The sequence below is a fragment of the Ixodes scapularis genome, unplaced genomic scaffold, assembly GCF_016920785.2.
Source record: "Ixodes scapularis isolate PalLabHiFi unplaced genomic scaffold, ASM1692078v2 PGA_scaffold10__122_contigs__length_95168666, whole genome shotgun sequence".
Classification (NCBI taxonomy): Eukaryota; Metazoa; Arthropoda; class Arachnida; order Ixodida; family Ixodidae; genus Ixodes; species Ixodes scapularis.
The window spans coordinates 44,015,250-44,043,014 of NW_024609836.1; the positions used below are offsets into that span (position 1 = coordinate 44,015,250).

At 44.2% G+C, this 27,765-nt stretch overlaps 1 protein-coding gene across 1 annotated transcript; it reads right to left on the reverse strand.

Moving 5' to 3' along the window:
* Window positions 1–27,089, reverse strand: LOC121834426 (serine/arginine repetitive matrix protein 1-like). Its single transcript, XM_042288113.1, has 6 exons — window positions 26,955–27,089; window positions 20,450–20,574; window positions 14,522–14,611; window positions 4,730–4,808; window positions 2,022–2,143; window positions 1–510 (listed from the first exon to the last, which is right to left on the reverse strand). The coding sequence occupies exons 2-6, from the start codon at window positions 20,561–20,563 to the stop codon at window positions 16–18; spliced, it is 900 nt and encodes a 299-aa protein (XP_042144047.1). The 5' UTR covers window positions 20,564–20,574; window positions 26,955–27,089; the 3' UTR covers window positions 1–15.
* Between the last annotated feature and the right edge of the window lie 676 nt (window positions 27,090–27,765).

Sequence of the window (27,765 nt, forward strand, 5' to 3'; positions counted from 1 at the left end):
GGTCCCGCATAACGTCTACTCACCTTCGGGCCGGAGCTCGCCGGGAGACGGTGACTCGTTGCTTGCAGCGCTGTCCTCCACGCCCGCCCTCGCACGAAGCGGCTTCCACGCCAGCGTCGTGGGGTGTGGGGGAGGCCGGCCGCCGGGCACAACCTCCCGGACCGTGCTTGACGAACAGTCCTCCTCCGTGCGGCTCAGGTCCTCCAGCGAATCGGCGTCCTGCCGATTCCCCGAGCCGAGGGTAGGCGAAATCACCGACGGCCGGGACGGGCTCGGGGACTGCAAGGTCACCGTAGATGCGGTCGAAGGTGACCGCGCAGTCGACGCAGTCGAGGAAGACTGCGTGGCAGGGGAGGAGGACAGCGAGATCCGCCGCAGGGGTACGCTCTCCGGAGGGGACTGAGAAAGCCGCACTGGGCTCAAGGGACTCGGGGAGCGGCGGCGGGGCGGCGGAGACGGACTCATGGCGGCGTCGCAGACCGGTGCGCTCCTCTCGCGACAGTTGGTGTCCTGAAAGAGGCCAGGTATGTTTTACATGCATAGCGTTTGCGGTGCCAGCCTCGGGAAATTTGGGACCGTGGCATGTAGCCTCGATGATACCACGTGACACCATGTGACACCGACATCATCGAGGCTATGCGACACTGTGAAAGCTTTATATGCTCGCAAAACCCCCGCAATGTGCCCTTGAGGGGAACTGTGTCCGCAGAAGGGAGCCTCATAAAGAGGCCCTCTAAATGCTATGCATTTAGAATGCATTTGCGAAATGACAGAGACAGCCAAGTTTTTCAGTCCAGACATAATGTGGTCTACAATAGATAGAGGAAAACATTTACAGATACTGGAATGATTGTGTCTCGGGTATAGTCTCTCACTCAACATACCAATAAAATTGGTAAACTTGTGGCCCCAATTTTTTTTTTTTTTTTCTTTTAATCACAAGTTTTTTTTGTTTTTCTTATTTTTAGTTTGCTTTGCACCATTCGCTTCAAACGGAAAGTTCCTATTGGCAATGCTGAAAAAGTGATGCCAGCGGCATGCGCCGGTTCACTGTTGGGCAGTAAAACTTATTCCCAACTGTCTAGAACAAAGCAAACTTTCCCCTGGTTTAAAAGTAAATATATGGCCAATAGACTTGGTTTCAACACTGCAACAAAAGCAGTTCAAACACTGCAACAAAAGCAGTGCCGATTCAAATAGTTTGAAGACTAATAAACATCACAGGTTTCTTGTAAGCAAGGAAGAAAGCACCAACTCCTCCCGCATTTTGATGCAACTCGCAAAAGTATACACCAGAACTGCGAATCTAAAGACCTAGCCACCACAAACAGAAGCTCAGGGAGCAAATGCGTAGCCGTTAAAGGCCAGCTATAGCATTTTCGTAATCGACTCCGAGGCAATCTCATGTGTTCAAAACAATTGACTACGTGCAAAAACCAAGTCAATTCTAAACACTCATGGCTGTGCATTTGTCAGAATTTCACCCCAAGCACCCTTTCCATCACACTTCGACTGCACTGTCACGGCAGTTTTCATCCACTGTTAGGGAGCCTTACCAACAACATTACACATGTTGGACCTACTCAATCCATTCCAGACACTGTGAAACACCTGCTACTTCATCAGGCTGTCTGGAAAGACACCATCCACAAATACTGGTTGCTCGAAGCAAACGGAAAATTCTCTTTGCCATGCCCTTGAAACTTGCTCTACGTCGTAACAAGACGCACACTGTGCGACAAGGTCAGGGCAAACACAATGTAGTGGATTTCGTCTCATCTTACGTCAAAAGGTTATTCGCGGGCATCGAATTTTACCGCTTACATTAGCACCCCAAACAAGCACTTGCCACTGCACTCATTGTTTCGACAACGGCTTTACGGTTTTAGAGAAAAACCGTAAAGCCTGGCGACTGCTCGTTTGCACTGACACATCGTGATATGTGCGTCCAACTCAAGACCCTAGCACTACGAAATGTCGACTCTCGCGGTTGCCGGGCAAAAAAAAGGAAGGCGGCCCACCTCGCTGATGACGAGATCCCCGGTGCCGAAACCACCGACTGCTCTCTTGGGAGAGACTACGCCCAGAGGTGACGACGACGCAGCACGTTCCGAGCCTCTCTTGACGTAGAACACTTCGTGACGTGGGCAGGGACACTCAGTCAAGGAAACTCGACCGTGGGGCAAGAATGGAGCCGTCGATTAAGCGACGCTTTGGAACAAAGACGCTTCGGTCATCCTGATGCTGAAAATTATTGTTTTTACTTATACGAAGTCGCATTGTCGGAACGGCAACGATAGCCGACTGCACCAGCTTTGTGCTAAGCGTCAAAACGCCGCCGCCCGCTAAAAAAAAAGGTATGTGACGTGTGCTGTTACCGTAAGCGTAGCTAACTGGGCGGCTCTAGGCAAGACTAGTCAGCACATGAGATGTGCCACAGTCCTTCTATGTTCCTGGCTCACCCTGGGCGCCGAGGGAGGGGAAATTCATCGGGTACGGCTACAAGCCTGCTCAGGTAACTAGGAAGACGTCCATGGTCTCCTCGAAATCCTGGAAGCTTTTCCGGCATTGGGAGAGACAGTGCGGATGGCCGGCACCGACGGCAGCACTGGCAGAGATGCGTACGAGGATGTCGACGCGCGGGCAAAGATTAGCGAAAGGAGGACTGGAGGTACCACATATGTGGCAACCTGTAACTGCTAATACTACGGAAGTGCTTGTACCAATATACGGGCAACATATGCTCGTGCCGTTATTAATTAGTGTGAAAAATGAATTGACCGGCTTGACCTTAAAACAATGTAGACCCTCGCGAGTATCCTGCTGTCTCCGGCCATACCTACAACGACCAGCGACGCACGTAGCAGAAAAGGCCCCAGAGTAAATAAAGGTGGATTTTCCAGGAAAGACTCGCCAAAGTATCATGGTTTTACCGAACAGCATTAGTATTAAAGATTACGAAAAGACCAAACATTAGAAAAAAATGTCTTATCCTCTAGGCAACCCAGTGAACCACTACAACCGAACTGCAGGTGTATACAGTCAAACCCGTTTATAACGAACAGCAGGAAGCGCTACAATCAGTTCGATATAGCAAGTAGTTCGATATAGCAAAAACCATTTACAACGAACTTCCACGATGCGTTCGCTGTAAGGCGAGAGCTTCTCTTTTTTTCTCATCTCTTCGCTCCCACCTTGTAACAAAACGCTGGAAAGCTTTTTTTTTTTTTTTTTTTCATGCATGCCAAGTTTTTCTTTTTTTTAGCTTACCTCCCCTTCTGAATCACTTCTCTTCGTGAGCAAGCGCTTTGGGATTAAGTTTTTTTTTTTTTTGTGTGCGTGCGTGCAGAGAGTCTTTTTTTTAGCTTTCTCTCCTTCTAAATCGTTTCTTTGTGTCAATTTTGTTCGTGGCTTGAGCTTTTTGGAATTTTTTCTTTCTTCCTTAATTTTTTTTTTTTGGGGGGAGGGGGGCGCAGGGGGGGGGGGGGGGGGGGGGAAGGCACAGGCTATACTCCGTTCCACCTTCAGTCCGAGCGCAGTGGACGCCACGAGCTATCCCAGCCGATCCAGCGCCGGGAGAAAATCACGTGACCTGCCGGTTGAGCAGAGCGACGCAGGGAGCTCAAGGTCACATGACGCTCTCTCCACGACGGATTGGCTGGGATGGTTCCTAGTGCCCGCTGCGCTCGGACTGAAGGTGAAACGGAGTATAGAAGACGATTGCTGGCGCGTTTTTTGGAAGCCTTCCTGAGGGGGGGGGGGGGGGGGGGGGGGAGTTCGATATAGCCTATATATTGTTCACTATAAAAAGTACTTTTTACATGCATTTTTATTTAAATTTTCCATGAGTTCGATGTCGACAATAATTCGCTGTACGTGGGTTCGTTCTAAACGAGTTTCACGGTATACAGAGTAAATACTTCCCCTCAAGGACAACAGGGAGCTAACGTTGTTTCCTCCAGCCGATGTTTTAGTTTGTCATCATGTCTGAAGATCGAGCGAACACATTTTCGCGTTTTCCGCCAAATAAATGTAGTAGCGTAAAATCCTGTAAGGGCGCCCACCCAAAATGAAGAGATAAAATGGTAAAAAAATTAGGTGGGCTATCTTTGGGGATTAGGCAACAAACCCTTATCAAAAATTAATGAGAAACACACAAGTACTAGACATTGGAACTGATACCGCATATCGCTGACACGGCCGGCAAATTCTGTTACACAGTGCGATAAACACGCGGGAATTCACTACAAACACCAGTGTCACGGGAAAGCATACAGCACACTGCGGATGCGGCAGATTCGTGTTTCGCAGTGCAACAAGCACGCGGAAACCGGCTCTAAACTTGCATGCCGTCGAGAACCGATGTCGCACGCGCAAATCGCGGAAAAAACAAGGGAACCCGCTGCTAACTCGCTTGTCATATGTATCGGTGCCGCAAACAGTGGGGTTGATGCGATTACGTGATGTCCGACGCGAATTAAGGGCGGCGTTTCGAAATTTTTAACTTACGGATATTTACCAGAAAAACAGGGTGGGCAACCTTTCAGGGAAGGGTGCACTCACGGGATTTTATGGCATGTCTCATCATCAATATCTATCAAGCCAAGATCATTCATTGTCCCAATCGGAACTGAGCAGAGTGGCCACCCGGTCGGCCAAGACAGGAGCGGAGAATCTGGGTGCAACAAGGTTTTCGAACGCTCCCGCTGGGAGCAGCCAAAAAGGATATCGTAGCCAAACCTCAGGCAGTCCATGTGGTTGAGCTTCACGTATGATTGCTCCGGTATCCGGATCCCGTTGAGGTAAGTCTACAGGAGAGGCAGACAAATAATCCAAATGAGTGCTGGATAACGCACATCGTAAGCGTAGGAGGCAGGTATCGTAACATTTAATGGAATACAGTATAACCTCATTACAACAGATCTGGTTACAGCAGACGTTCGGTTACAACATGCCAATTTGTGAAGTTTGATTAGTCTTCCTATCTATGCCATTGAGCCAACTCTGCTTATAACAGATTCAATTATAACATACAGTGTTTACTCGCATAACGAACATACTCGCAAAATGAACGCACCCCCCCCCCCCCCCCCCCCAACGGGCATTTTTGACTTTTTTTTTTCTCTCGCGTAACAAATGTGCCTCCAATTTTCGACTCCACAATCTCGAATTGCGTCCAACTCAGCTGGTTACCAGGCCCACCAAGCCAATCTTCTTTTGTCACCGAGCGGCCATGCCAAGTCAAGCCAAGCCAAGCACAGTGATGTTCCATGCAGGTAATTCTGACTTTTTCAGGGAATTTTCGCTCTCAATTTTGGTGAAAAGGGAAAGCAGAATTTTAATGAGACTGCAGGAATCTTTAAGGGCTAACGAGGGAATTAAAAAAAAAATTCAGAGTGAACTAAATATTTAAAAAAAAACATCTTGTGGTCCAAAAAATTCAAGAAAAAGTGAGAAAGCCACGGTGTAGGAAGGAGAGGCTTCAGAACAACTCCTCTAGGTGCAGCGAAATGGCACCGTCTTACGGTTGTCTCAATTAGTTAATAAATATATAAACTGACCCGTAACATTTTCTTCTCTTTGAACATGCGATTTCATGCAGCTTTTATAGTAAAATGTAACCAAAGTTGCCTGCATGACCACAAAAATCACTTGCTGTAAAAATTAAGGTAAAATAATGTCGCGAAATATGCAGGAATATTTCAAAACTTTGCAGGCAAAAAGGTACCTCAAATAGATAATTTTTTTGTAAACAAGAAAGGAGATTCTTGAACGTGGTATGGAGCATCGCTAGGGCCCCAAGCGTAGCAAAACACGCTCTCAAAATGGCTGCAAGTGAGTAGTTTCGGAAGGGATCTACAGTAAAACCGAGTGGTACGTAAACCTAACGAAGCTGGGGTCGAGAAATTGCCCAACCCTGGACATGCTTCATCCTTCAAATGCACCGATGTCAACAAACACGCCATCATCTGTCGTACGCTTTGGGACAGTGAAATCGTGAAAGTGGTTAGGCCTAAGAACGGTCGCGTCGCTCTCCATGCCGAGCGAGCTTCGAAGGACGCTTTTCCTTTGGCAAAAGGCACGCTAAAAGGGCCCTAAGAAAGCTTTGCGATTTATAGAGCATGGTTACAGTGGCACGCCCACGACCAGTTGTGGGTATGCCTCCGTCAGTGGAGATGTGCCGCAGTACCCTGCCGTGTCATATTGGCACCTAAAAAGACTTTTGCACAGTGTGTAAATGCACGAATTTTACTTCGCATAATGAACGCACCCTCCAAATATGTGTCAATTTTTTGGGAAAAAAACTGTTCATAGGGCGAGTAAATACAGTCCATTTGGATATAATGAACTACATTAGAGAGTCTGTAAGTAGTTCACCATTCTAATATAGAGGACTCTGATGGCAGTCGTTATTTCTGACATTACAGTCTAAGCTCATTACAACTGACCTGGTTACAACAGATATTTGAATATAACAGGCCGAATCGTGAAGTTCGGTTGGTTTTCCTCTATGTACCATCGACTCAACTTCCTATCTGTATACAACATACTCCTTTTACAACAGACCGAAATCTTGGTCAAAATCAAGGTCTGTTATTACGAGCTTAGGCTGTATGTGGCTTTGGTTCAGTAGCGACGGCATCCATTTTGTGAACTGCTCTCGTCGCGCCCGGTGCCTTGCAAGCCTCACCCAAAGCGTGCAGCGATGACGACCGCTAGTACAGCTTAATAAAAAAATCCCGACCTTTCGAACTTCAGAAGTTTCAATAAACTGATGCTTTTCTAATATCCATTCACTTTCTATCAGTGTCACTCGTTAGAACAGATTCCAGTCATAATCCACCTTAAAGTCAAGTCTGTAGTAAGAGTACTCTGTCCATTCTAGATGCTCCTTTTACAACACACCAAAATCTTCATCAATATTACGGTCCATTATAATGAGTTTTTACTTAGTATGTACCTTGGGTTTGGTGTTTTTGGTTTAAACTAATAAAAACTGATATACATTTGCCAAATTTATTTTTCATACTTCATTTTTTATTGATAAAGTACAGTAGTTTAAAGTGGTGCGGTAGAGCCGAGCTTCTCATTTTGCAGGGAGGGGGGGTTGCGTGACCTTGTGACACGCTTCCTTATCGAGTTGTCAGCCATCTTAGAGATCGCCCTTCGTTACAGTGGGGGAGGGCTCGACAATAGACACTTTATTAGGGGCAAAAGCTTTGTTCTCTTTTGTGATAAAGCTTCGTGTGCAGAGTTTGCAAAAAGGCGAGCAAAAGGAAGACGATAGACAATCTTGGATCAAAAAAAAAAAACACAGCACACAATCACAAAAAGAAAAAAATAATTAACATAGCTAGCTTAACACTTGAAATAATAACACTTGCTTATAAAACCCTAGTTTGACCTATTATTGAATATGCCAAAATCATACGAGACCCCTCTACCCTAAACATGAACAAAAAAAAAAAAAAACGGCAGCGATGTTATGTTTTGTTTTTAATAAATATTGCCACGTTGTTTCCTGCTAAACTGGGGAAACTTGCCAACCTTCCCTCACTCGAAACTAAACCTAAACTTGATAGGTTAAAATTTATTTCCCAAACTATCCATAATCATGTTAAAGTTAACAAATTCGACTACTTCGCAATCCATGCAAGCGAATCCTCAAGCATGTTTATGTTTGGAATAAATATGGCATGTAGATTTCAAACTCAACTGCTCGTAATGAATGTTTTAAATTCGGTTTCTTCCTAAAAGTAATCAAAGAGTGTAATGCTTTACCAGATAAAGCCATGTCCTACACCTACACTCCCTCAGTTAGCTTTCCAAATGCATGAAAAATATTGTTTGAGATTAATGAAATATGGGTGATTGTTTGGGATGCATGATACATATGTATGGTTGTTTGAGACGTACGCTACGCTACATGTTGCAACTTGGCAGTGGCATTTCCTTTTTGTGCATATGAAGGCTAATATATGGTACCTTTTTTAAAAATATTTTTCTACCACTTGATTCATGCTTTTGATTATCCATGGCACGATGTTGAAGTTTTTATTGGGCAAGTGTTGAGTTTGTTTGTTGTTTATTACGTTGTGATTTCTATCCCTGCAACAGCCCTCGCAGGCTGACAGTATAATATATGAAAAAAATAAAATAAATACAAAAAGTGTAAAAAAAAAAAAAAAAAAATTCTTTTTAGCAGGAAATTTACAAAAGTACAGTAAAATCCCTAAGAACTCCCACCCAAAATGAAGAGATAAATGGTGAAAAACATGGGGTGGGCTATCTTTGGAGATGACACACCAAAACCTTATCGAAAATTAATGATAAGCACGTGTGCACCAGCTATAGACTACATGACGCGGGAACTGATACTGCAGATCGCGGACAGGGCAAAATCGGGTTTCAGGATGCGATAAACACGCGGGAATTTGCTAAAACTCCTATGTCACGGGAAAGGATACCGCAGGCTGCGGATGCGGCAGATTTGAGTCTCACGGTGCGAAGGACCAGCGGAAACCTGCCGAGACCTCGCCTCTCCAGGAAATGGATACCGCAGATCGCGCACGCAGCAGATTCGCATTTCACGATGCAATATACAGGCGTACTGGTGCCGCAGAACGCGCCGTTGATGCGCAATTCCCGCCGGACATAGCTTCACGTCCGACGGAAAGCGGGGGGTGGGCGATGAACATGATTGTAAACCTGAGACTGGGGCAGAAAAGAGAACACAACAGAAGGTAGAAAAAGAGGAGGCAACGTCTCAATTTTTTAAAAAGGAGACAACGTCTCAAATTTAAAAAAAAATAAACGTTTTAATTTTTTTTTTTTTCTTTTTTTTTTAGTATTAGCGTTGTTTATATATATATCCTTGGACTTGTTCGAGAAAGTCGCAGTGTTTAGCCATTTGTGGTTCGTGGTAGGAGGGCAATGTCGTTCTCAGTTTTGGAGATGGCGCCAGTTCCGGCTGTTAGCAGTGTATAGTATTGTTTCTTCGGACTAAGCGGGTTGTTAGAGGAAACGCAACTTTCAAGGTCAAACCCTTTCTTTGTGTTCAGTAGTGATTTCACCTACGTTCGCCGGGTGGCGGTGGTTATGCTAGAATGTGACCCTTTGTGTGTGTGTCTCACAGCCGAGGACAAGGGAGATAAGAGAAGGTTTACCCAAATGTCATTGTCCTCTTGTCAGATTTTTTTTTTTTTTTTTTTAGAGACGGCGTTGGAGATGTGGTATATAAGGCGTGTACGAAATAAACTTTGCAGCTGAGATGAGACGTTGCCTCCTCTTTTTCTACCCTCTATTGTGTTCTCTTTTCTGCCCCAGTCTCAGGTTTACAATCATGTTCAACTTACACCAGCTCGCCTGCACTCTGACTATTTTTTGGGTGGGCGATGTTTTGCAATTTTTATGTTACAGATATTTAGCCAGAAAAACGGGATGGGCAATCTCTTGGGGGAGGGCGTCCTTACAGAATTTTACGATATACCAAAAATTAAAAAAAAAAAAAAAATTTGAAAACATTAATATGCATTGACGTTTTACATTTGTTGTGGCTTCGGAGACGACCGGCCATGCATCAAAAGTCAAATTTGGGGGTCTTACGTTCAAAAGCAACGAAGGGCACCTAGCACGCCACAGCAGAGGGCTGAGGATTCATTTCGACTACCTGGGGACCTTTTGACGTGCAACCGAAAGCTCGGTTACACGGCGCCTTCTCTGCAATGTGCTTCAGTCATATTGCGGGCACCTTGGCCGGGATTCGAACCTGACACCTGGGGATCCATAGGCTGGCGCTTTGCCCGCTGTGCTTCGGAGCCGGGGTGGCAGACCAACCAAGCATGAAGTCAAGTACGAGTCAACTAACTGCATGCTATCCACTATTTATATTCATTATCTTTGGTGGGCTGCCAACAGATAATAGCTGCCTATCTGTTAAGCATGGCGACCAATGAGTTATAGACCTATCCAGGACATTTTTCAGAAAATGTAGCTGCAAGTTTTGCGCCTTATAAATTAATTATTCATCACAGAGCTTGACTCCACTGGAATGTGAAAAGGCAGTTTGGAAAAGATGAGAGCAAAAAGTTGGGCAGTTAGAAAAATCTTTGTTGGAAGTTGACTCGCACACTTTCTTTACAGCTTACGCCATTTATCTCCATGCCATTCACAGGCTTTCAGAGGTTCTGTCTATATATAACTGGACTCCTTTTTTGTATAATCGTCATTTCCAATCACCGACATAAAATTTAGCTCAAAAAAGAGTGTTGTGTAAAAACGCGAGCAGCAGCGCATTCGCAACTCCAGCAAACTATAGGGGGCGAGCTGCTCAGGCAAAATGGCGGACGAAAGGAGATCGTTTTCGTCGTTCAGTATGCGGTCTACCACAAATTCCTGCGCTGCAGCGTAAAATCAGTGTAACATTTGAAAGCAAAGCGATTTTTCGACGCTAGAAACCTTCTAGGCAGTGCATAAGAATGAAACGGCTGAATCATAAAAATAATTAGGGGAGAGTCGGGAGGTTTGGGACGGTTGGAGGAATGGGACAGCTCGTTTATCTCTCCAAGAGTTAGTTCAAACACGTTCATCGGCTGCTCACAAGGTGGCGCTAGCATACCGATAGCCTGGCTGTAATGGTGGCCGTCTTCACCGGACGGAGCTTTCTCTGACTACAACTCTTGTTTTTCACGTGTCAAAAGTAAGTATCCGCTTACTCAATTACACCTCTCTCAGTTTTTAAACCACCCTGCCTATGCTGATACCAATTTTTCTTCGAAAAACACGCGTTAGGGTCGTGCTTCATGCAATAACAAGTTTAGCCCTAACAAGAGAATTTTCGCCATTGAATGTAGTTTTTGTTGGGCGAACCACCTGGGGAGGAATGGGACATTTGAGTCGCGGGTGGAATGGGACAGTGTCCCATTCCTCCCCACCATACGGCTGGTGCTGTGTCTAGCGAATAAGCTACAATGCTGTGCCGCTTTAGATCCGAAAGCAGTTATTTTTTTATTTGTTATTTAAAGTGTACAAATGCTTGGTGCCGTGATGTTAAATAACATACAGGCTGTTTCTGCGACACTTGACGTTAAGACGCGCTAAACCAACGGGGCATCATAAAATGCAATGTTTCTCCACTAAAAAGGTGTGATTACTGTACACATTTGCGAGAAACCCGGAATAAGCACGTGAATAATAGGCAGCAATATGAGTGCTGCTACGTGCATGCAAGGACGTTAAGCGTGCTTGGTGTGCGTGAATATTTAAATTTGCCAATTTTTGATCCATTTCCATTTTTAGGAAGATGCCGCGGGTTTACAAGAGGAAGCATCCCGACAGAGCTCAAACATCGAACAATTTGATCCTGGATGCTGTGAGATTGGTGTGCGATGAAAAGAAAAGTATAAGAGACGTAGCAGAAGCTTTTGAAATATCAAAATCATCGCTTGGCCGAGCAGTGAAGAAGTACAGAGAATGCGGTGACACAGGTGGCATCATGTTCAAGTCCAATTTGGTCCGCGGAATGGTCTTCACAACAGAAGATGAAGTACTCTTGAAAGAATATTTGCTGAAAGCAAGCAAAATGCATTATGGGCTTACGAAAATGCAAGTTCGTTCACTAGCGTACGAGTTTGCAACAGCCTTAAAGAGGAAGTGCCCGGCGTCATGGGAACAGAAGAAGGTAGCTGGAAGAGACTGGTTTATGGGCTTTATGGACCGCCATCCCGAGCTATCGCTTCGATCGCCAGAAGCGACCAGTCTGGGTCGGGCAACAAGCTTCAATAAGAACAATGTCGATGCTTTCCTTTCAAACCTGAAAAGTGTCTACGACCGATACAAGCTAACTCCGGACCGCATCTACAATTGTGATGAAACGGGCTTCACAACTGCAAACAACCCACCAAAGGTAGCAGCACGTGGAGAAAAGCAAATCGGTCAGGTTACATCCGCAGAACGCGGCGAACTGGTGACTGTTTTGTGCACTGTCAATGCCATCGGAAACGCCCTGCCACCAGTGTTCATTTTCCCACGCGTGAGGTTTAAAGATTTTTTTCTGAAAGGCGCCCCGTCAGGAAGCCTCGGTTTGGCAAGCAAGTCGGGCTGGATGTCGAGCGAACTGTTTTTGCTGGCGTTAGAGCACACTGTGAGACATACGAAGTGCTCGAAGGAGGAGCCAATTCTCTTGATACTCGACAATCATGAAAGCCATATGAGCATCAACACCATCAACAAGGCCAAAGAGAGCGGAGTCATCCTGCTGACCTTTCCCCCACACTGTAGCCACCGCCTGCAGCCACTTGATGTGTCCGTGTACTGACCATTTAAATCTCGGTACAACGCTGCTTGCAATGATTGGCTCATAAATAACCCCGGGAAGACCATCTCCATCCACAATGTTGCACAACTAGTTGGATCCGCCTACGTATTAACGGTGACACAAAAGAACATAATCTCGGGCTTTCAGCAAACTGGAATTTGGCCTTTCAATAGCGAGCCCTTCACTTCGGATGACTACATGATGTCATCAGTCACTGACAGACCCTTAACGTCCGTAAGCGGAGAAGTGTCACGACAGACGGCCACCATCACCGAGAAAACGGACAGCGCAAGCCGACTGGAAAGTGATTTGAACTTTGAGACAAACGGCCATGCAGCTTGCAACGTCTCTACAGATGTCTTCCCACCTACTGTCGCCAACGCAGCCTCGACGTCAACTGCATCTCCCAGCCGGATTGTTCCGAGCGACCTAAGGCCCTACCCTAAGGCTGCACCGCGTAAGACAAGGGAAAAAAGGAAGGAAGAAAGGTAGGACAAAAGTCCTTACGGATACACCCGAGAAGCATGCGATTGAACAAGAAGCTGCAGAGAGGCTGGCACGACAGAGTCTGAAAAAAAGAGTGCTTATCACAGCTAAGACTGTCGCCACTACCCGCCCAAAAAAGAAACGGCGACTTCAGAAGGAGTTCAGTTCTTCAAGGGAAGACGACACTGTTGCCGTTGCATTTGATGATTCAGACAGTGACATGTCGGGTTCCGATAATGAGAGGCGGGACATTTCTGAGGCCGATTGCCCAAACAAAACTTTTCAAGTGACAAAAGGCGATTTTGTCCTTGTCAGATTTGGTAAGAAAAAATCTGACGTTTATTACACGGGTAGAGTCGAAAGTAGTGACAATACTGACGTCAGTGTCCAGTCCCTTCGAAAGAAAGAAGAGAGCTCAAAGTTTTACTTTCCTCCGCAGAAAGATATAGGGACTGTGCCAATAACGGATATTGTGAAGAAGCTGCCAGCGCCAAAAACTATTGGGGGAACGAAGCGCCCGCAAGCTTGCTTCAAGTTTGATGTGGAACTTTCAGCTTTTAATGTCCACTGAAGACGTTGGGACCTATATTTTACTGGCGTCCCATTCCTCCCAAAGGATGTCCCACTCCACCCAAAGGGACGGGTGGAATGGGACAGATTTTAGCTGTTAGAAACTATTTTTTTGCAGTTGCTCTAGAAGTGGCAGTAACCTGTGTTTCGCAGAATTTGCACAGCTTGTTTCGACTTGTACTATAATCCATCAACCATCTTTTTTGCGTTCAAAATAAACAAAACTAAAAATGCATTTGTGAAAAGCGTCCCATTCCTCCCGACTCTCCCCTACTGGAAACAATGTTTGTTTCTATGCTGCCTACGAGAACCAACCAGCGATAGCAGACGACAGAGCCGAAACGACCTCCTCTCCCGAGCTTCTCGGCGCTGCCGCTACGCGGCGTCATTTCGCTGGAGTCGCGAATAGAAGCAAGCGAGAGCACATCACCAAGGCGTGATAAATGTACTCTCCTTCGATCAAGTGCTTGAGCATTCTAGTTTGCGCACGCTCAAAGAAGCAGCCTAGCCTTGCAATCAATTCAATTCATTTTATTTACTCCCATAATACAAAATGGGCGATGGAGGCAGGAGAAAAAGCTGCAGAATTGCAAAATTCTGAAGCTTCACTGCTGCCTTCACTTATATCAACTTGTCTTATTTACATGCGAGATATCAGCGATACAATATCAAATGCTAAGTGTTCTATCAAGTTTTCAGCACCTACCTTAATAATACAATGATAATATTTCTATTCAATATAAAGAAAGGCCTGACAAAAAAAAACTGTGGCAAGTGGCTTTACTAGTTCTTACTGACCCTTACAGTGAGCAGCTAATAGAGTGCAGGAAATACACAAAACACTACTACACGTAAAGAACAACCGAAAAGAATGACTGACATTCCCTTTTCTAAATAAAGTGAAACAAAAATGATCACTGTGCAACATTTGGGCAAAACAAAAAATACAACAGTATACCAAAAACGAAAACATTTTTTAGTAATCCATCGAAATAAAACTTAGACATGGCTACCATTATTTTTCGGCGGTTATATTAAAACCCTGTGCATTCTTTACACCAGGTTGCAGCTCAAAGTGGCGTCGTGGTACACAATACTGCAGCTCAGATTAACCCTTCCTTCAACAACGACTTTCTGCGCTCAACTCACCCCAGTTACGCTGTTGAGGTCCTTCACGTGGAACTGTTTGTCGCTGGGGTTGAAGAAGATCACCGCGTGCCTTTTGTCCACGCTGGCAGACTGCGAGAAATAAACGGCAAACCAATCGGAACTCGGAAGGGGCAAGGTCTGCCTTCCCCCTCCCCCAAACTTGCAAACAGACAAGCTTCAGAGGAACAAGGCAAACATTCCAGCACAGGGGAGATAAAGCAATGCATGTGGTTAGTTCTGAGTCAGAAACACAGCTGTAGATGAGCTGTTGTGCCTCGCAGACAAACCAAAAAAATAAAGTTAAGAGAGACAAAGAGGAAAGGGGGGGGGAGAGAGTGATGCAGAGAAAACAAAAAAGAACAAAACTTTTTTTTATGTCCCTGGTTCGATAACAGGACCAGACAAATTTTTTTTTCAGTCGCGCACAAGTCACCTAGTTTTGTTTGGAGATTTGTGTTTGTCTTTTGTCCCTGTTGTTCCCTTTCTCAAGGGATTATCATTGTTATTCTTGTCCACCTCGCCTGCACCTTTGCATTTATTGCAATAAGATTGTAACCTTAAAATGCAGGTCGTTCACCCTTCTTAGTGTTAGACTGGTGGCAGCTGTTAAAACTCGTTTGCTCTACTGACACATAGCTCCTGGTTAGCTCAGCGGGCAGAGCGCTCTGCTGGAAATAGGGAGGTCCCCACTAGGACCAGGCGTTTTTATTTCAGTCACGCACCAGTCCCTTAGCTGTGTTTGGAGGTTGGTGTTTGTCCTTTGTCCCCCTTGTTCTCCAGGGATAAATCGTTAAACTTGTCCCTTCTCCTTCCTACTGGGATTTTTTCATTCCACCCAAGATAATCCTCCAATACGGGGTGCCACTTCTGCAGAAAAAGGTGCATTTCTCAGGAAACGGTATTAACAAAAAAAATTATTCTTCTTGAAACAAAAGACTGACGTTACATATCTAGGGTGTTTTCCTCTTTTTGCAATTTTGGGGCATCTTCACAGTTTAGGCACAAGAATTTCTGGTTTAATATTGTCCTATCATGACCAAATGTAGCATGCACATGCTTTAGAATATGTAGAATGCAACTATAAAGCTTTGATTCGAATCTATAATTTTTTTATATTTACAAATAATTCCTAGAAACTTTTGTTGGCCCTTTGAAAATGACATTTTTATGCATTTTAAAAGAAAATAGGTCCCGCAAACATTATTTTTGTTGCTCATTGCACTCAGTGGTTTAAAAGAAGTGAATAAGCTTATTTTACCAAGCTTGTTGCCATGACCCACATGTGTGCAAGAACAGTTTTTTTTCTGCATAAGCATAGCGTCCAGAAGACAAAAAATACAAGATATATATCAAAACTAACGCCAGATTTGTAAAAGATAGATCGAGCACGATCTACTTTTTATGTAAGCGTGCAACCGTAAGAATTTCATTTAATTATAAAAAAAAATAAAAAAAAATTCCCCACTGCATGTCTTCTTAAACTTTGAATATTGTGAATAGTCAGTGTCAGATAGCAAAATTTGCAATTGGACAGTACTATCCATAGCTTTTCGATAGTCGACTATCAATAGTTTTTCGACAGTCAACTATCAATAGTACTAACGACAGTTTTTCGATGGTCGACTATTCGTAAATCTTACTCTTGTGAAACCCAGCTAACCGCCTTCCTTACTGATATTTACTCAAGCTTTGATTCGAATATTCAGACCGACGCCATTTTCATTGACTTCTCCAAAGCATTTGATAAAGTACCCCACCAACGTCTTTTAACAAAGCTTAACGATATTAATATTCATCCCTCTGTTGTTAAGTGGATTTCTGAATTCCTAATTAACCGTAAGCAATATTCCTCCGTTAACAACGTAAAATCTCCCACCTCTACCGTAACGTCAGGTGTCCCCCAGGGAACCGTACTGGGCCCCCTTCTGTTCCTAATCTATATTAATGATCTCCACCTTAATATCGCTTCTTCTGTGCGGCTGTTCGCCGACGATTGTGTCATTTACCGACCCATTCTTTCAAACCATGATCATCATGCTCTCCAGGAAGACCTAGAGTCTGTAATCCATTGGTGCGAAAAATGGCAGATGACATTAAACTTCAATAAATGTAGATCCCTATCAATTTCCCGCAGTTCGCGTGCCACACCATTTTCGTATTACCTCTCTAACACTCAAGTAATAGCATGCTCATCTTATAAGTACCTGGGTGTTCATCTCACCTCTGACCTATCATGGACTACTCACATAACTTCTGTTATTTCTGATACTAACCGTTCTCTCGGATACTTGCGCCGTAACCTTAAACTTGCTACACCCTCCGTAAAACGACTAGCGTATACTACTCTTATAAGATCGAAATTAGAATACGCCTCATCTATATGGTCCCCATGGCAGTCCTACCTTGCAAATAATCTAGAATCCGTCCAAAACAGAGCCCTTCGTTTTATTTATAACAACTACTCACCATATACCAGCATATCAGGATTACGCCAATCAGCTAACCTTCATTCACTTTCCCTTCGCCGCCGAGTATCACGCCTTTCTCTCCTCCATCGAATTTTCTATCACAATAGCCACCTTAAAGAATCACTGCTATCACCTCCCCATCGTATTTTCCCGCGTCTAGATCACCTATGTAAATTACGTCCAATTCGATCATCAACTGTTTCTCACCAGACTTCCACACTACCATTGGCCATCGAGGATTGGAATTCACTACCTCATAACATCGTTTGTATTAATGATACTACTAAATTTGTTGAAGCCATTACCCTCTTTTTATCTAACGTACCTAGCTAGCTTACAGTGTTATAATTGTGTTTACTGTTCTATTTGTTTTTGTTCTATTGCCACCCCCTTGTATAATGCCCCACGGGCCCTCAAGGAAAATAAATGATGATGATGATGATGACTATCAATACTACAATCGATAGTTTTTTACTATCGATAGATTTTTGGTGACTATTGATTTTATCGATAATACTATCGATAGTTTTGCATTACTAATACCTACACACCCAAAAAGGCAAAAGTGCTAGGTCGAAAGAATGTCAATGCTCATAAAAAAACTCAAGGCCTACAGCTCAAATATGAAAGGCCAATTTCAATGAGTCTGGTGTAGAGGGCAAGACTGAAAGAAACTTTGTATTTGAACAGCTTTAGCTCACAAACGAGAGCATTTGAACAACTATCCCAAGAAAGAGGGAAAAGCTTTCAAGAAATTTTCTATTATCCAGCAGAAATATATGCTACACCTCAAATCTGTCGATGTATCAGAACAAGTCTGTGCAACTTAATTATTTATTAACTAGTTTCTTTCAAGCAAAAATGTTACAGTCGAATGACTTTCCAATGTTCTAATGGCCTCCACCAAAACTCGCTCCAGCTCACCCGCATGATAATGTGACGGGAGAAAATAAAGATGAAAATTGAGCGATCAAACAGGGACAAACTATTAAAAAGAGAAGATACAGAAAAAAGCCGTCTGTCCACAACGCCCACTTCCGCTTTCTTGTTTCGCGAGGACCACCGCTTCCCACACAAGGTTTGTAGGGTCAGACAGAAGATGCTCAACCTTGTCAAGAACTAAAAAAAAAAAAAAAAAATGTTACAAAAAAAACAAACCTTGTTAGAAAGGTAAAAAAGCCTTGCTCTATCTCCATAGGATAGTCTTTATCTTTTGCATGAGCACCTCACACTTTGCGAGTCCCAACGTTGGCGAGGTTAGAAAACTTCAAAACGTTTCTAAATCCCGAACCGGGGTGGTTTCACAAGATGCCTATAGCAAGGGACAGGTTAAGGAAAAAAAAAAAGGAGTATTTATTGGAAAGATGAAGAGGTTAACCGAGCTGAATGATGCTGGCTGTACAATGCTGTAGAAACTATTCCTAGCTGAACTCGTTGCCTTCCATCACGCTTTCGTCATGCGAGCTCTAAAATGCTATTAAAGACAGAGTTTGCACTAGGGGCAAGCTTGTACCAGCATCCTTAACTTGTCGCCAACTATAGACATACCAAGAGATTCGGTGCTGCAGTCTTCAATTGGAACAAAATCAAAGCTTACAGTTTCTTGACGCAAGCCCACGTGCGACTTCTAGACCTCTATCAACAAACATGGCAGAAAATGAAAAAGTCCCCAAGTAAAAAAAAGAAAAGGCTCGAGGTACATTTAAGCACACCTTATCAGTTGCGAAAGCGAAAGCACGTACGTCATTCTTCCGCTCCCTTATGTCGTCTGCAGCGTATTTGCGTCGACGGCAGAGCACACCCTCTCATCGCCGCTCTGACATTCGACGTTTCGTGTTAGCGGCGAACTGACGGACACGCAGCGCCATGGGGTGGCGGTCGTTGAAACTGACGCGCAGCGGCCAATGGGAGCCTCAATGATGCGCGCCAGCCGATGGGATTGAAGCCGAAATCCATCAGCTTTGCTCCACTCCTTTGGGACTGGGAAACTGGGTGCCGTTTGCCTAGGATTTTTGCGTGGTTTCATAGCCGAGAGCTGGCTTCACTTGTAGAAAGAATTAAGGTGCCGTTTGGCGCTGCTTTAAAGCTGATGATGTTGGCTCGCTCTATGAAACAATTAATGCTTTCACATAAAAAAAAAGGAAGGAGTGAAGCTATTGAATTTACAACTGAAACAAAGGTATTCTGTAGAAGTTGAGATAAATTAACCCACCAAATCTTTATAATAGCCATGGAGTGCCTTGTTCGTGCCACACAGCTAAAGCGATGGTTCTCAAAATCTTAGATCTGGACGAACACCTCTCTCTCTGTTTGAAGTCTTGGTACTGATGCATTGAAGCGGTACAGAAGTTTACGGGCCTCATACACAATAATGAACATACTTGGAAGTGTTTGGCACATAATTATGCAAATAAAAGTAGCTATGATCTTCTAAAACAGGATTTAAAACTGGAAGAACACTTAACATAAAGGCAGGGCAATGAAATTTAAGTAGGCTCGAGGAAACCAGAGGCTACTGGAGAGTCCAGGATTCCCAGGAACCAAGTTTGAGATACCATAAGCTAAGCACTGCCAAGGCATTGATAAAGCTTGCATAAAGCATAGACAAACTTGCAAAGCACCAATCAATAGGCACCATTTCGTTAAATCGCTCTACCTACAAGCCAGTTCCACCATGCAAACAAACGACAAACACTTCTCGCCGAACAACCGGATATACCCCATTAGTCAACCATCACAAGCTCGAGCATCCCCCGATGGTGATAAAAATTAACCGTCTTTTTGGCACTTCCCAAGGGCACTGTAATGCGCTGCATTTAGAACACCTTTGCTCACATCCCACACGAAATCAGTCTGTTGCACATGCCACAAACCGCACTAGTAAAAGGATTGTCCATGAACCGGCGCATTAACCAGCAGTCGGCCACCGTGAAATAGCAACTGACTTCCTGTTGACGCTGGGCCTGACACAGTCGTTTGCCCCTCCCCCCCCTCCTGCCACCCGCCCCCCCCCCCCCCGCCGCCCCCCCCCCCCCCCCCCCCCCCCCTCTCTGTGTGCCTTGCTCTTCCCTCTTCAACCTGCCGTTGTTATGCCTGCAGGGTTTTGGTAGTACGCAAAGCCCGAAAGCGAGCGACTTCGTAGTAGTACATGGAGCCCGTTTTGCTGCCGCCAACCGCAGACTAAGGATGGTAGCAGTCACCGACTAAATGCGAAGGCTTCATGTGTAATCACGCGGTGCGGAGCGTGCACAGGCACCGATTGTAAGCTTCACAGTGAAGCATGCAATCAGCGCCTGTGCACACTCCGCGCTGCATAATCCACGCTAAAGGCTGGCCCTATAAATGTCATGCCTCTCAGGTCGCCAAAGAGCCGCTTTCTTTTCTCATGTTGACGAGCAATGTTGGTTGCTTGCTTGCCAAGTGGAATGCTAGGGGATGCCAGGCATATCAAACCACTCACGTCCACGATGATGTCACACTCCTGCCGGCCGATGAAGATCATCCCCGGAGGAAGCGCGTGCTCCGTGCCATCCTTAGAAGCCAGGACCCACTGGCACTCCGACCGCTGCTCCATGCCTCCGCCGCCTGCATCGTTCGTCGGTCCGACAAGTTGGAGCAAGGCAGGGCCAATGTTGGCCCAACAACACACTGAGACTAGGCTCGCCCGACGCCGGATTGTTTACTAAAAAGGGATATGAAATGATTCTCATACCGTCCTATTATTTTCACAATAAAACTTTGATTTACAGTACTTTTGTAAGAGAGACCATGAAATGTTTGCTTTCTAAAGGAACGATAAAGCATTCCTTTGCAAAAAATATTGACGACTGATTGAATATCTGGTCTGCTAATGCTTACAGTAAAAGTTTGTCTTGCAGTATAGTAGGAATGCATCTTGGTTTTTTTTAAAAGGACCCTGAAATGTTCAGTGTCTAAAGGGATCATGAAATGATTCTTACCTGCTTGCATTATGCTCACAATAAAGGTTTAACACAGCACAGTAGGAAGGCATTTTAGTTTTTCATTTTGCTACGTAGTAAGTAGTTGATGAAGCAGCTTTTGCGGCAAGCAGAAAAATTTTGAAGAGTATACCATCCAATGGGGGCATTCTCACTTTCTACTGCATTGCAGGCAGAGAAGTGAATTAAGTCCTCAGGCAGCAGGCTTATTACGGGCTAAGGCAATCGACACTTCCTAGCGTCACGAAGCTTGCATTTAGTTTTATCCACTGCGTCTTCAATGTATGTCAGATTGGGGAAGAGCCAGTCCTTTTATGTCCTCAAGGTCAGTCAGCAGAAACAAAATTTCTGGTATAACTTAACTTCAATATGATCTGATCACAATGCATAAAATATATACTTTTGAAAACACTTTGTGATCCCTTCATTCTTGGCACATGTCAAAAACTTTGAACAGGTAACTGCAAAAATGACCTCTTCGTTGAGATGGACAAGTTTTTACTGAATTTATCACTCCAAGTGACACTTCTCTTGTGTTTGATGCAGGCCAAAATCTTATACTACATTTCTCCTATCAGCAAATTTTCTCTACTGAAATCTTTTTTAACATTAAATTTTTTTTTTAATGTAATGTTTAGAAAGCTTTTGATTTATAGAGCAAGACTCTCAATCAAACAATGGTACACATACAGGGAGAAAGAAATCTGAAAGGAAACTGTAATGCTGATAGCCTCACTATGATATTGGTAACCATGATAATAATAGAATTTCCTTTAAAGGGCAATAATAGAATTTCCTTTAAAGGGCCCATGAAACAGTTTTTGGCTTGGGATAAATCATTTTAGATTGGGATTTTACTAATAGCACATCAATCAGTGGGCCAAAAGGAAAAAGGTAGAAAGTCAAAAGCCTGACTTTCAGTGCGAAAATTTGAAAACACAGCGGACTATTTCGTACCTTCTCCCCTTCGTAACCTCTCTGCCTTTTCACTGTGATACATCCGCGGTCCCAAAAGCGCGTCATCGGGTCCAAACTAACGTCACACGAAGCCGGACCTCATTTAATCCCTTCACCCCTAAGCTGACATTGTGCTGGAAGCTACGCGCTTGCCGGACCAATCAACCGCCTCCGTTTCATCAACTTAGCTCATTCTCTGCAGCCACATTTGCCACGCTCACGTGGCAAAAGTGTGGCTAGCGTGAAGGAGCATGTAGCTTCCACAGCACTGTCACCTTAGGGGTGAACGGGGTAGGGAAAGAAACTTTTGTCTGAATTTTGAGCGACGGGCTAATCTTCTAGGGGGACAATGGCTCTCTCCGGGTACACAAACCAGGTTCCGAGCGAGAGGGGCCTCCCTTCTTTTCGTCTTCTTGGACTGTTTGGTGGAATGCGCAATTTATGAGTTGAGGAGGAAAGCGAAACAGGAAAAAGTTGGAAAAGCGTTTCATGACCCCTTTAAAGGGCAACTCCGCTCAATTCCGAAGATTTCGGGATAATGATTGATTTCGAATTAAAAAGCCCTAGTAAAACACACTATGTCGTTTGCTTCAAGAAAAATGGGATATATATTTTTAAATCTAATTTTAAACACGAGCGGAAATCGAAACCGAAACTTCGGCTCCGCCCAGCAACATTGGCCTCGGGTCGACAAGTACATGGCCATCACGTGGTACGAGATGTCACGTGATCCTCGGCCAAACGACGGGCGGGATTGGGGCGGGATTTGGGCAGGCGTGTGGTAGGCGCAAGTGTCGTTTGCACCGCACTCTTCGCCACGTTTTGGTGTCTACGGCATTCGACGACGTCTGCACAACTGCGGCATAAGTCTGCGCACGTGCTGTCCGTAGTGTGGACGAAACTCCGAGAGACAATAATCATAATCGGTGAGACGACGACGGCGATTGTGACGCGGAAGACAGCGGTAACGGCGGGACCACGGCGGGTGGCCACACGGCTCCCAAGAAACGCGCTGTGCAGGCGCGTTAAACCAATCACGTGGACACCGCTGAGCGCCGAGAGGCAACGTTGCTGACGTCATGCGCTACGCTCGCCCGGAGAAGTGAAAACAAGCAAAAGGGGGCCATGATAATGACGTTCAGCTCAATGTTGGCTCCGCCCATGCCGTAGCCGTGACTGCGCTGTTGGTTGCGCCTGAATTCGCCCGCTCAAGTCAGCCGATTTTGGCAATTTGACGAGTTGCAAAGTTTGCCGGACCGTTTAAGAAACATTTAGACAGAGCTGCGTCGTAACATTTCACGTGTGGTCTTCCTGGGCGATACTGAAGAGGACTGCATTGTTTTTTCAAAACCAAAAATGAAGCAGAGTTGCCCTTTAACCACTCTGTACTGAAATTGTTTATCTGCACCATTAATTCAATTTGCACTCATCATTTGCCTAATCATATGCCAAATAAAATGTTAATGAATTTTCAAAATGATCCCTAAAGTCAAAGCAGACATATTACTGGATAACAGAACCATACTCTCTTCATAAAAGTGCAAAAGTCGATATAAGAGCTATGCTTATCACATATTATTATTATCGAACAAATCGGAACCCTATTACAACAGAATAATGCAAATGATGATAAAAAGAAGAAAAGATACAGCATAGTTATAAATGTTACCATGCCTCTACAGAGTCCAATATAAAAATAACATGGATGACGACCCAAGAAGCATTGTCATGCCTACCATTTCAGTCAAAGTCTGAAAAAGCTAATTAATCCCAAAAATACAGTAATTTGTTTCAATAATCAAGCGTTAGTCTCACTTGCAATGGAGATGACCTGATGGATAAGGTTCAATTATTAACTCGGAATTGCAGCCTCATCACTACATTAGCAACTGAAGACAGTTCAGCAGGTCAACATTACATAAGCAAAATGCAGCATTGCCTAGTGTGAATGCAGTACTGGGATTTACCAAAAAAAGAAAAATAAGGGGCGTGTTCTGATGAGAATTGTGGTATAAATCTCTGATCTTAGTAAACCTTTTGTCATTCTTTCTCTTCATATTCACCTCTGTACTTGGCGTGCATAATAATATATCAGTTGTTAATATGGACAGCTGAATTTTATGAAACACACAGGTAAGGAGCGATCAAAAACACTGCTGCCCACATTACCAAAAAAAAAAAAAACTTCACCTGTTTATTTTAACAAGAGGTACCAACTAGCTCCGCAAAAAGCCCATAATCAGGTTGTTCTCGCCAATCAATAACCATACAAGTTATCACGTGGGAAGTCAAGAAATCTGAGGCTCCCACAAAAGGTTGAAGAGATTATGTGGATAACTACACAGCAAGAAGTTTACCTGCCTTACACTTCCTAAGGATTGCATCTCTCAAATTACATAAACTAGAAGTATACCCCAAAATGACAAACTTGTGGGATACGACAAGTCTATATAAATAATAAACTTGTGGGATACCACATGCTCATAATTTGTAAATAGAACTTCTGGTTACTGGGGTCCAATATGCAAAGTAATGTTGACAGACTGGCAAAAGAAATTTTGGGCCCTGAAAGCCTCACATGAAACCAGCATTTATTTTTATTTTACTCCTATCCCAGATGAAATCATCGGAGATGCACATGGTAATATAGTGGCATTTCTTAAGTCTATCTCACCTGAACAACCGTACGAAGAATAGATTTGCTCTGCGGCATACCGCTGTAATTCTGTTAATTTTTTGAGCAGTGCTGTTTATTTCGTGACACATACTGTTGCCATTTATTTCATGCACTAGAGTTGCACCCATACAGAACAGATAACAGTAAATGCATGCTCCAGCACAATTAATTAAATGCTCTTTTCTGCTAGAAAGAGGCTCCAAACACAATAAACCCCATTATAAGCATACTGCCCTGCTCAAAATAAATATAAATTATGCAGCATTCAAACACCTGAAGGACTGGTCGGCAGCAGAGACATTGGCTGCATTTTTCACCCAGATTTTGTTCTTTCAATTCACCCTTGGTGCATAACCTTCTATACTTACTCTAATAACACAATCCCAATGAATGCAAAAACATACAACAGGTAAAAAAGCGAATCACTTGAAAGCAGCGAAGCACTGATTTTGCAAGCTAGCTGTTACCAATGCATATGTTAGCTAGTTCAGGGAAATAGGCAAGTTGCATCTCCATCATTCCCATTCTTCCTTCAAGCATTCTTTTAACAGCATGTGTATATGCACTCGTATAAGAACGGTGACATTGTTGTTGTTTTTTTCAGAAGAGGATGGATGTAAAGAAGTTGGCCTTCCTGCAAAGTCGGAAGTCTTGCGCAACTTGTCTCCCAACAATGCCCACCCAAGAAGTGTGTCCAGTTCTCAGCTACTATCGGGAAAGCGTACGCCCTACAAGAGCTAGTAAATTGCTTTGGCATTGAGTCACATAAAAAATGAAAAAATGAAAAAGCTGCAGAACGAGTTCATTCAGACGGAACGACTTTCACCCTGAATATACAGTCGAGTTTTTAAACTTTCAGAACCACAAAAAGCACACAAAAAAGCTTTTTTTTTTTTTCTTGGCGAAAGGAAAATTAGTGCCTGTCATTTCAACCACGGTTTCAAGTGCTCCTCCTCTTTTCTGTCTGTTCTCTGCAATACATGCTAACTTAGGATGAACCAGTTGTTTGAATGCCTTAATTTGGAGTCACGCAAGGAAACAAAGCAAGGCATTAATTTCTGATTAGTTTATCTAGACTGTGCAGCTTAGTAATGATGAAAAAGAAAAAAAACAGACGAAAAGGAATACTTTCATCATTATCCTTACACACTGTGCTCTCATTCGTCTTGGTCGTCAAGGAAACGGGATGGTAAATGTTTGCCCCTTCAGAAAACATAAAAGAAAAGAAAAAGAGCATCGCACTAAAAGAGAGCAGTCGATTGTTTCCGAACACATTCTGCCCTAGTCAAAACATGGTGAACGCATGAGAGAGCACGAGGCATCAACCTCTGAAACACGCCAGCTGCATTTTGCTTTCTCTCTTTCCCTCCTGACGATTTCCCCCCAAACAACACGTGCGACGGTAAGCAATAAGACTAAAACCACGGGCCTCGCCGCAGCCAGAATAAACAATATAGGATAAGACGTTATTTGCGGCATTTCTACTTCGCCGGAACATCTTTGGGCGTTCCTTTTGTTTTCTACGGTGTGGCAACCTCGATTGTCCCTTGTTAAGTATGCGGACTCTTGAACAGTTGATCAACTCGAACGTCAGTCGGGATGACTAAAAACATGTTGCAACAAAAGTAAAGAACGGAAAACGTTGTTGAATAACACTGAGCTGGTAACCCATTTGCACAATTCGTCCACCCTGCAACCAACTCAGAGCGCTGCGCAATAAGACCCAATTACGAGCATTAACAGTATGTTCAGTGCGAAAAGTATGCATCGTTATGATTACAGCAAAACAAAAACAAAATAAAATGAGGAAAAAATGTTGGGGCGGGCGGGGGCGTAGTGGCATCGCTTGTCATACAACCCGTGTCACGCCTTCGAGGCTACCAAGAGCGAGCACACAATGAACGCTGCCCCTTTTTTTCTTTTTTTGCCTTCTTTTCTTAAACTTGACCTAATTCAATTTCGCAGCGCTTCGTTGCGAAGAATTGGGGACACCCGCCGCAGGCAGTACCGCCCAGTAGTAGCGGTGAAAACAGACTTCCAGCGTGTGACTCACGCACGGGAGCCGCAAACCCCAAAATAACAGCTGACGGCGCAGAAGCCTGCGTTCGCCGCTAAGGTCACCGCGCCGAACCGGACTGATTAAACTACGCATTCGCCGGGATCATTACAGGAAATATTTCGATAACGCTACAAGTTCGACGTAAAGCACATACAAGAAAACGTCAAACCATACAAACGGAGCGAGTTTAGGCTTAGCCGTGCCGAGCGCTCGGGCGTCTCGCTTTTCGGCGATCGATTTAAGGGACCAGCGACGAAATTAACAAGAACGGGAGGCAGAAGAGAGATGGAACGAGCTTCCGACTTGCACTCACCTCATTAATCCGGGCGAAAACGGCGTTGTTTTCACAATTTTATCGCATCTTGGACGGTCGGTAAAGTCGGATCCGAAAGCTCTGGCTTCTGCTAGCGGCGGCGAGCACAACCAACCCTCCGACCCAGAAAGCATGCATAAATCTGGGACGCAAAGAGAAAACAAAATAACGCGGAAAAAAAGAAGCAAGAAACCCGTTCTCGTTGTCCGTGAACGAGAGCGCTGGAAAGACTGTGTAGATAAGTAATAATCCCCTGCCTGAATAAAAAAAAAAAAAAAAGCATCCTTGAATTACGCAACGCTTGTTATTGCAAAGACGAAACAGTAGTGCTACTTGCTTACAGGTTTCTTTTTGGAGCAGACGACGCAACCGAAGGTTGTCTGCAAGCAGCGACCAGGAAGAAATCGAAACCACTCACGAAAGTTTGAGAAGCTTGGCAGGTGGAATTTGGGGAACAGCTTCACGAGTTTCACCATGATTAATGACTGTATCGTTCAAAGACGGCTAGAAATTCGCTATTGATCTATGCGCCTCTGTGTGAGGAGAACGCTCGTTCGGACGATTCGTTTCTATCGGCTCGCCGAAATGGTCAAAAGCGCTTTGGATATGTGTGGGATGTTTGAACGACGGCGACGTAGGCGGGACAGGTAGGGGTAAAGACAAGACGATCGAAGGAAAGGGGAGAACTCCTGTAAATGACTTAGAATTTTTTATTTTTTTATTTTAAATTAGGTAGATGTGCTTTAAATTTCTCAACTCTAGAGCACACTACAGCTCCAAAGCACCACTGACTATTAGACATTAAAAATCA

Coding starts and splice junctions, on each gene's coding strand:
- LOC121834426 (XM_042288113.1), bottom strand. CDS start 20,563: ATGGAGCAGCGGTCGGAGTGCCAGTGGGTCCTGGCTTCTAAGGATGGC. Junction 4,809..14,521: donor ACCTCAACAGCGTAACTGGG/GTGAGTTGAGCG, acceptor CCTCTCCTGTAG/ACTTACCTCAACGGGATCCG. Junction 2,144..4,729: donor CTGCCTGAGGTTTGGCTACG/ATATCCTTTTTG, acceptor GTCCCTGCCCAC/GTCACGAAGTGTTCTACGTC.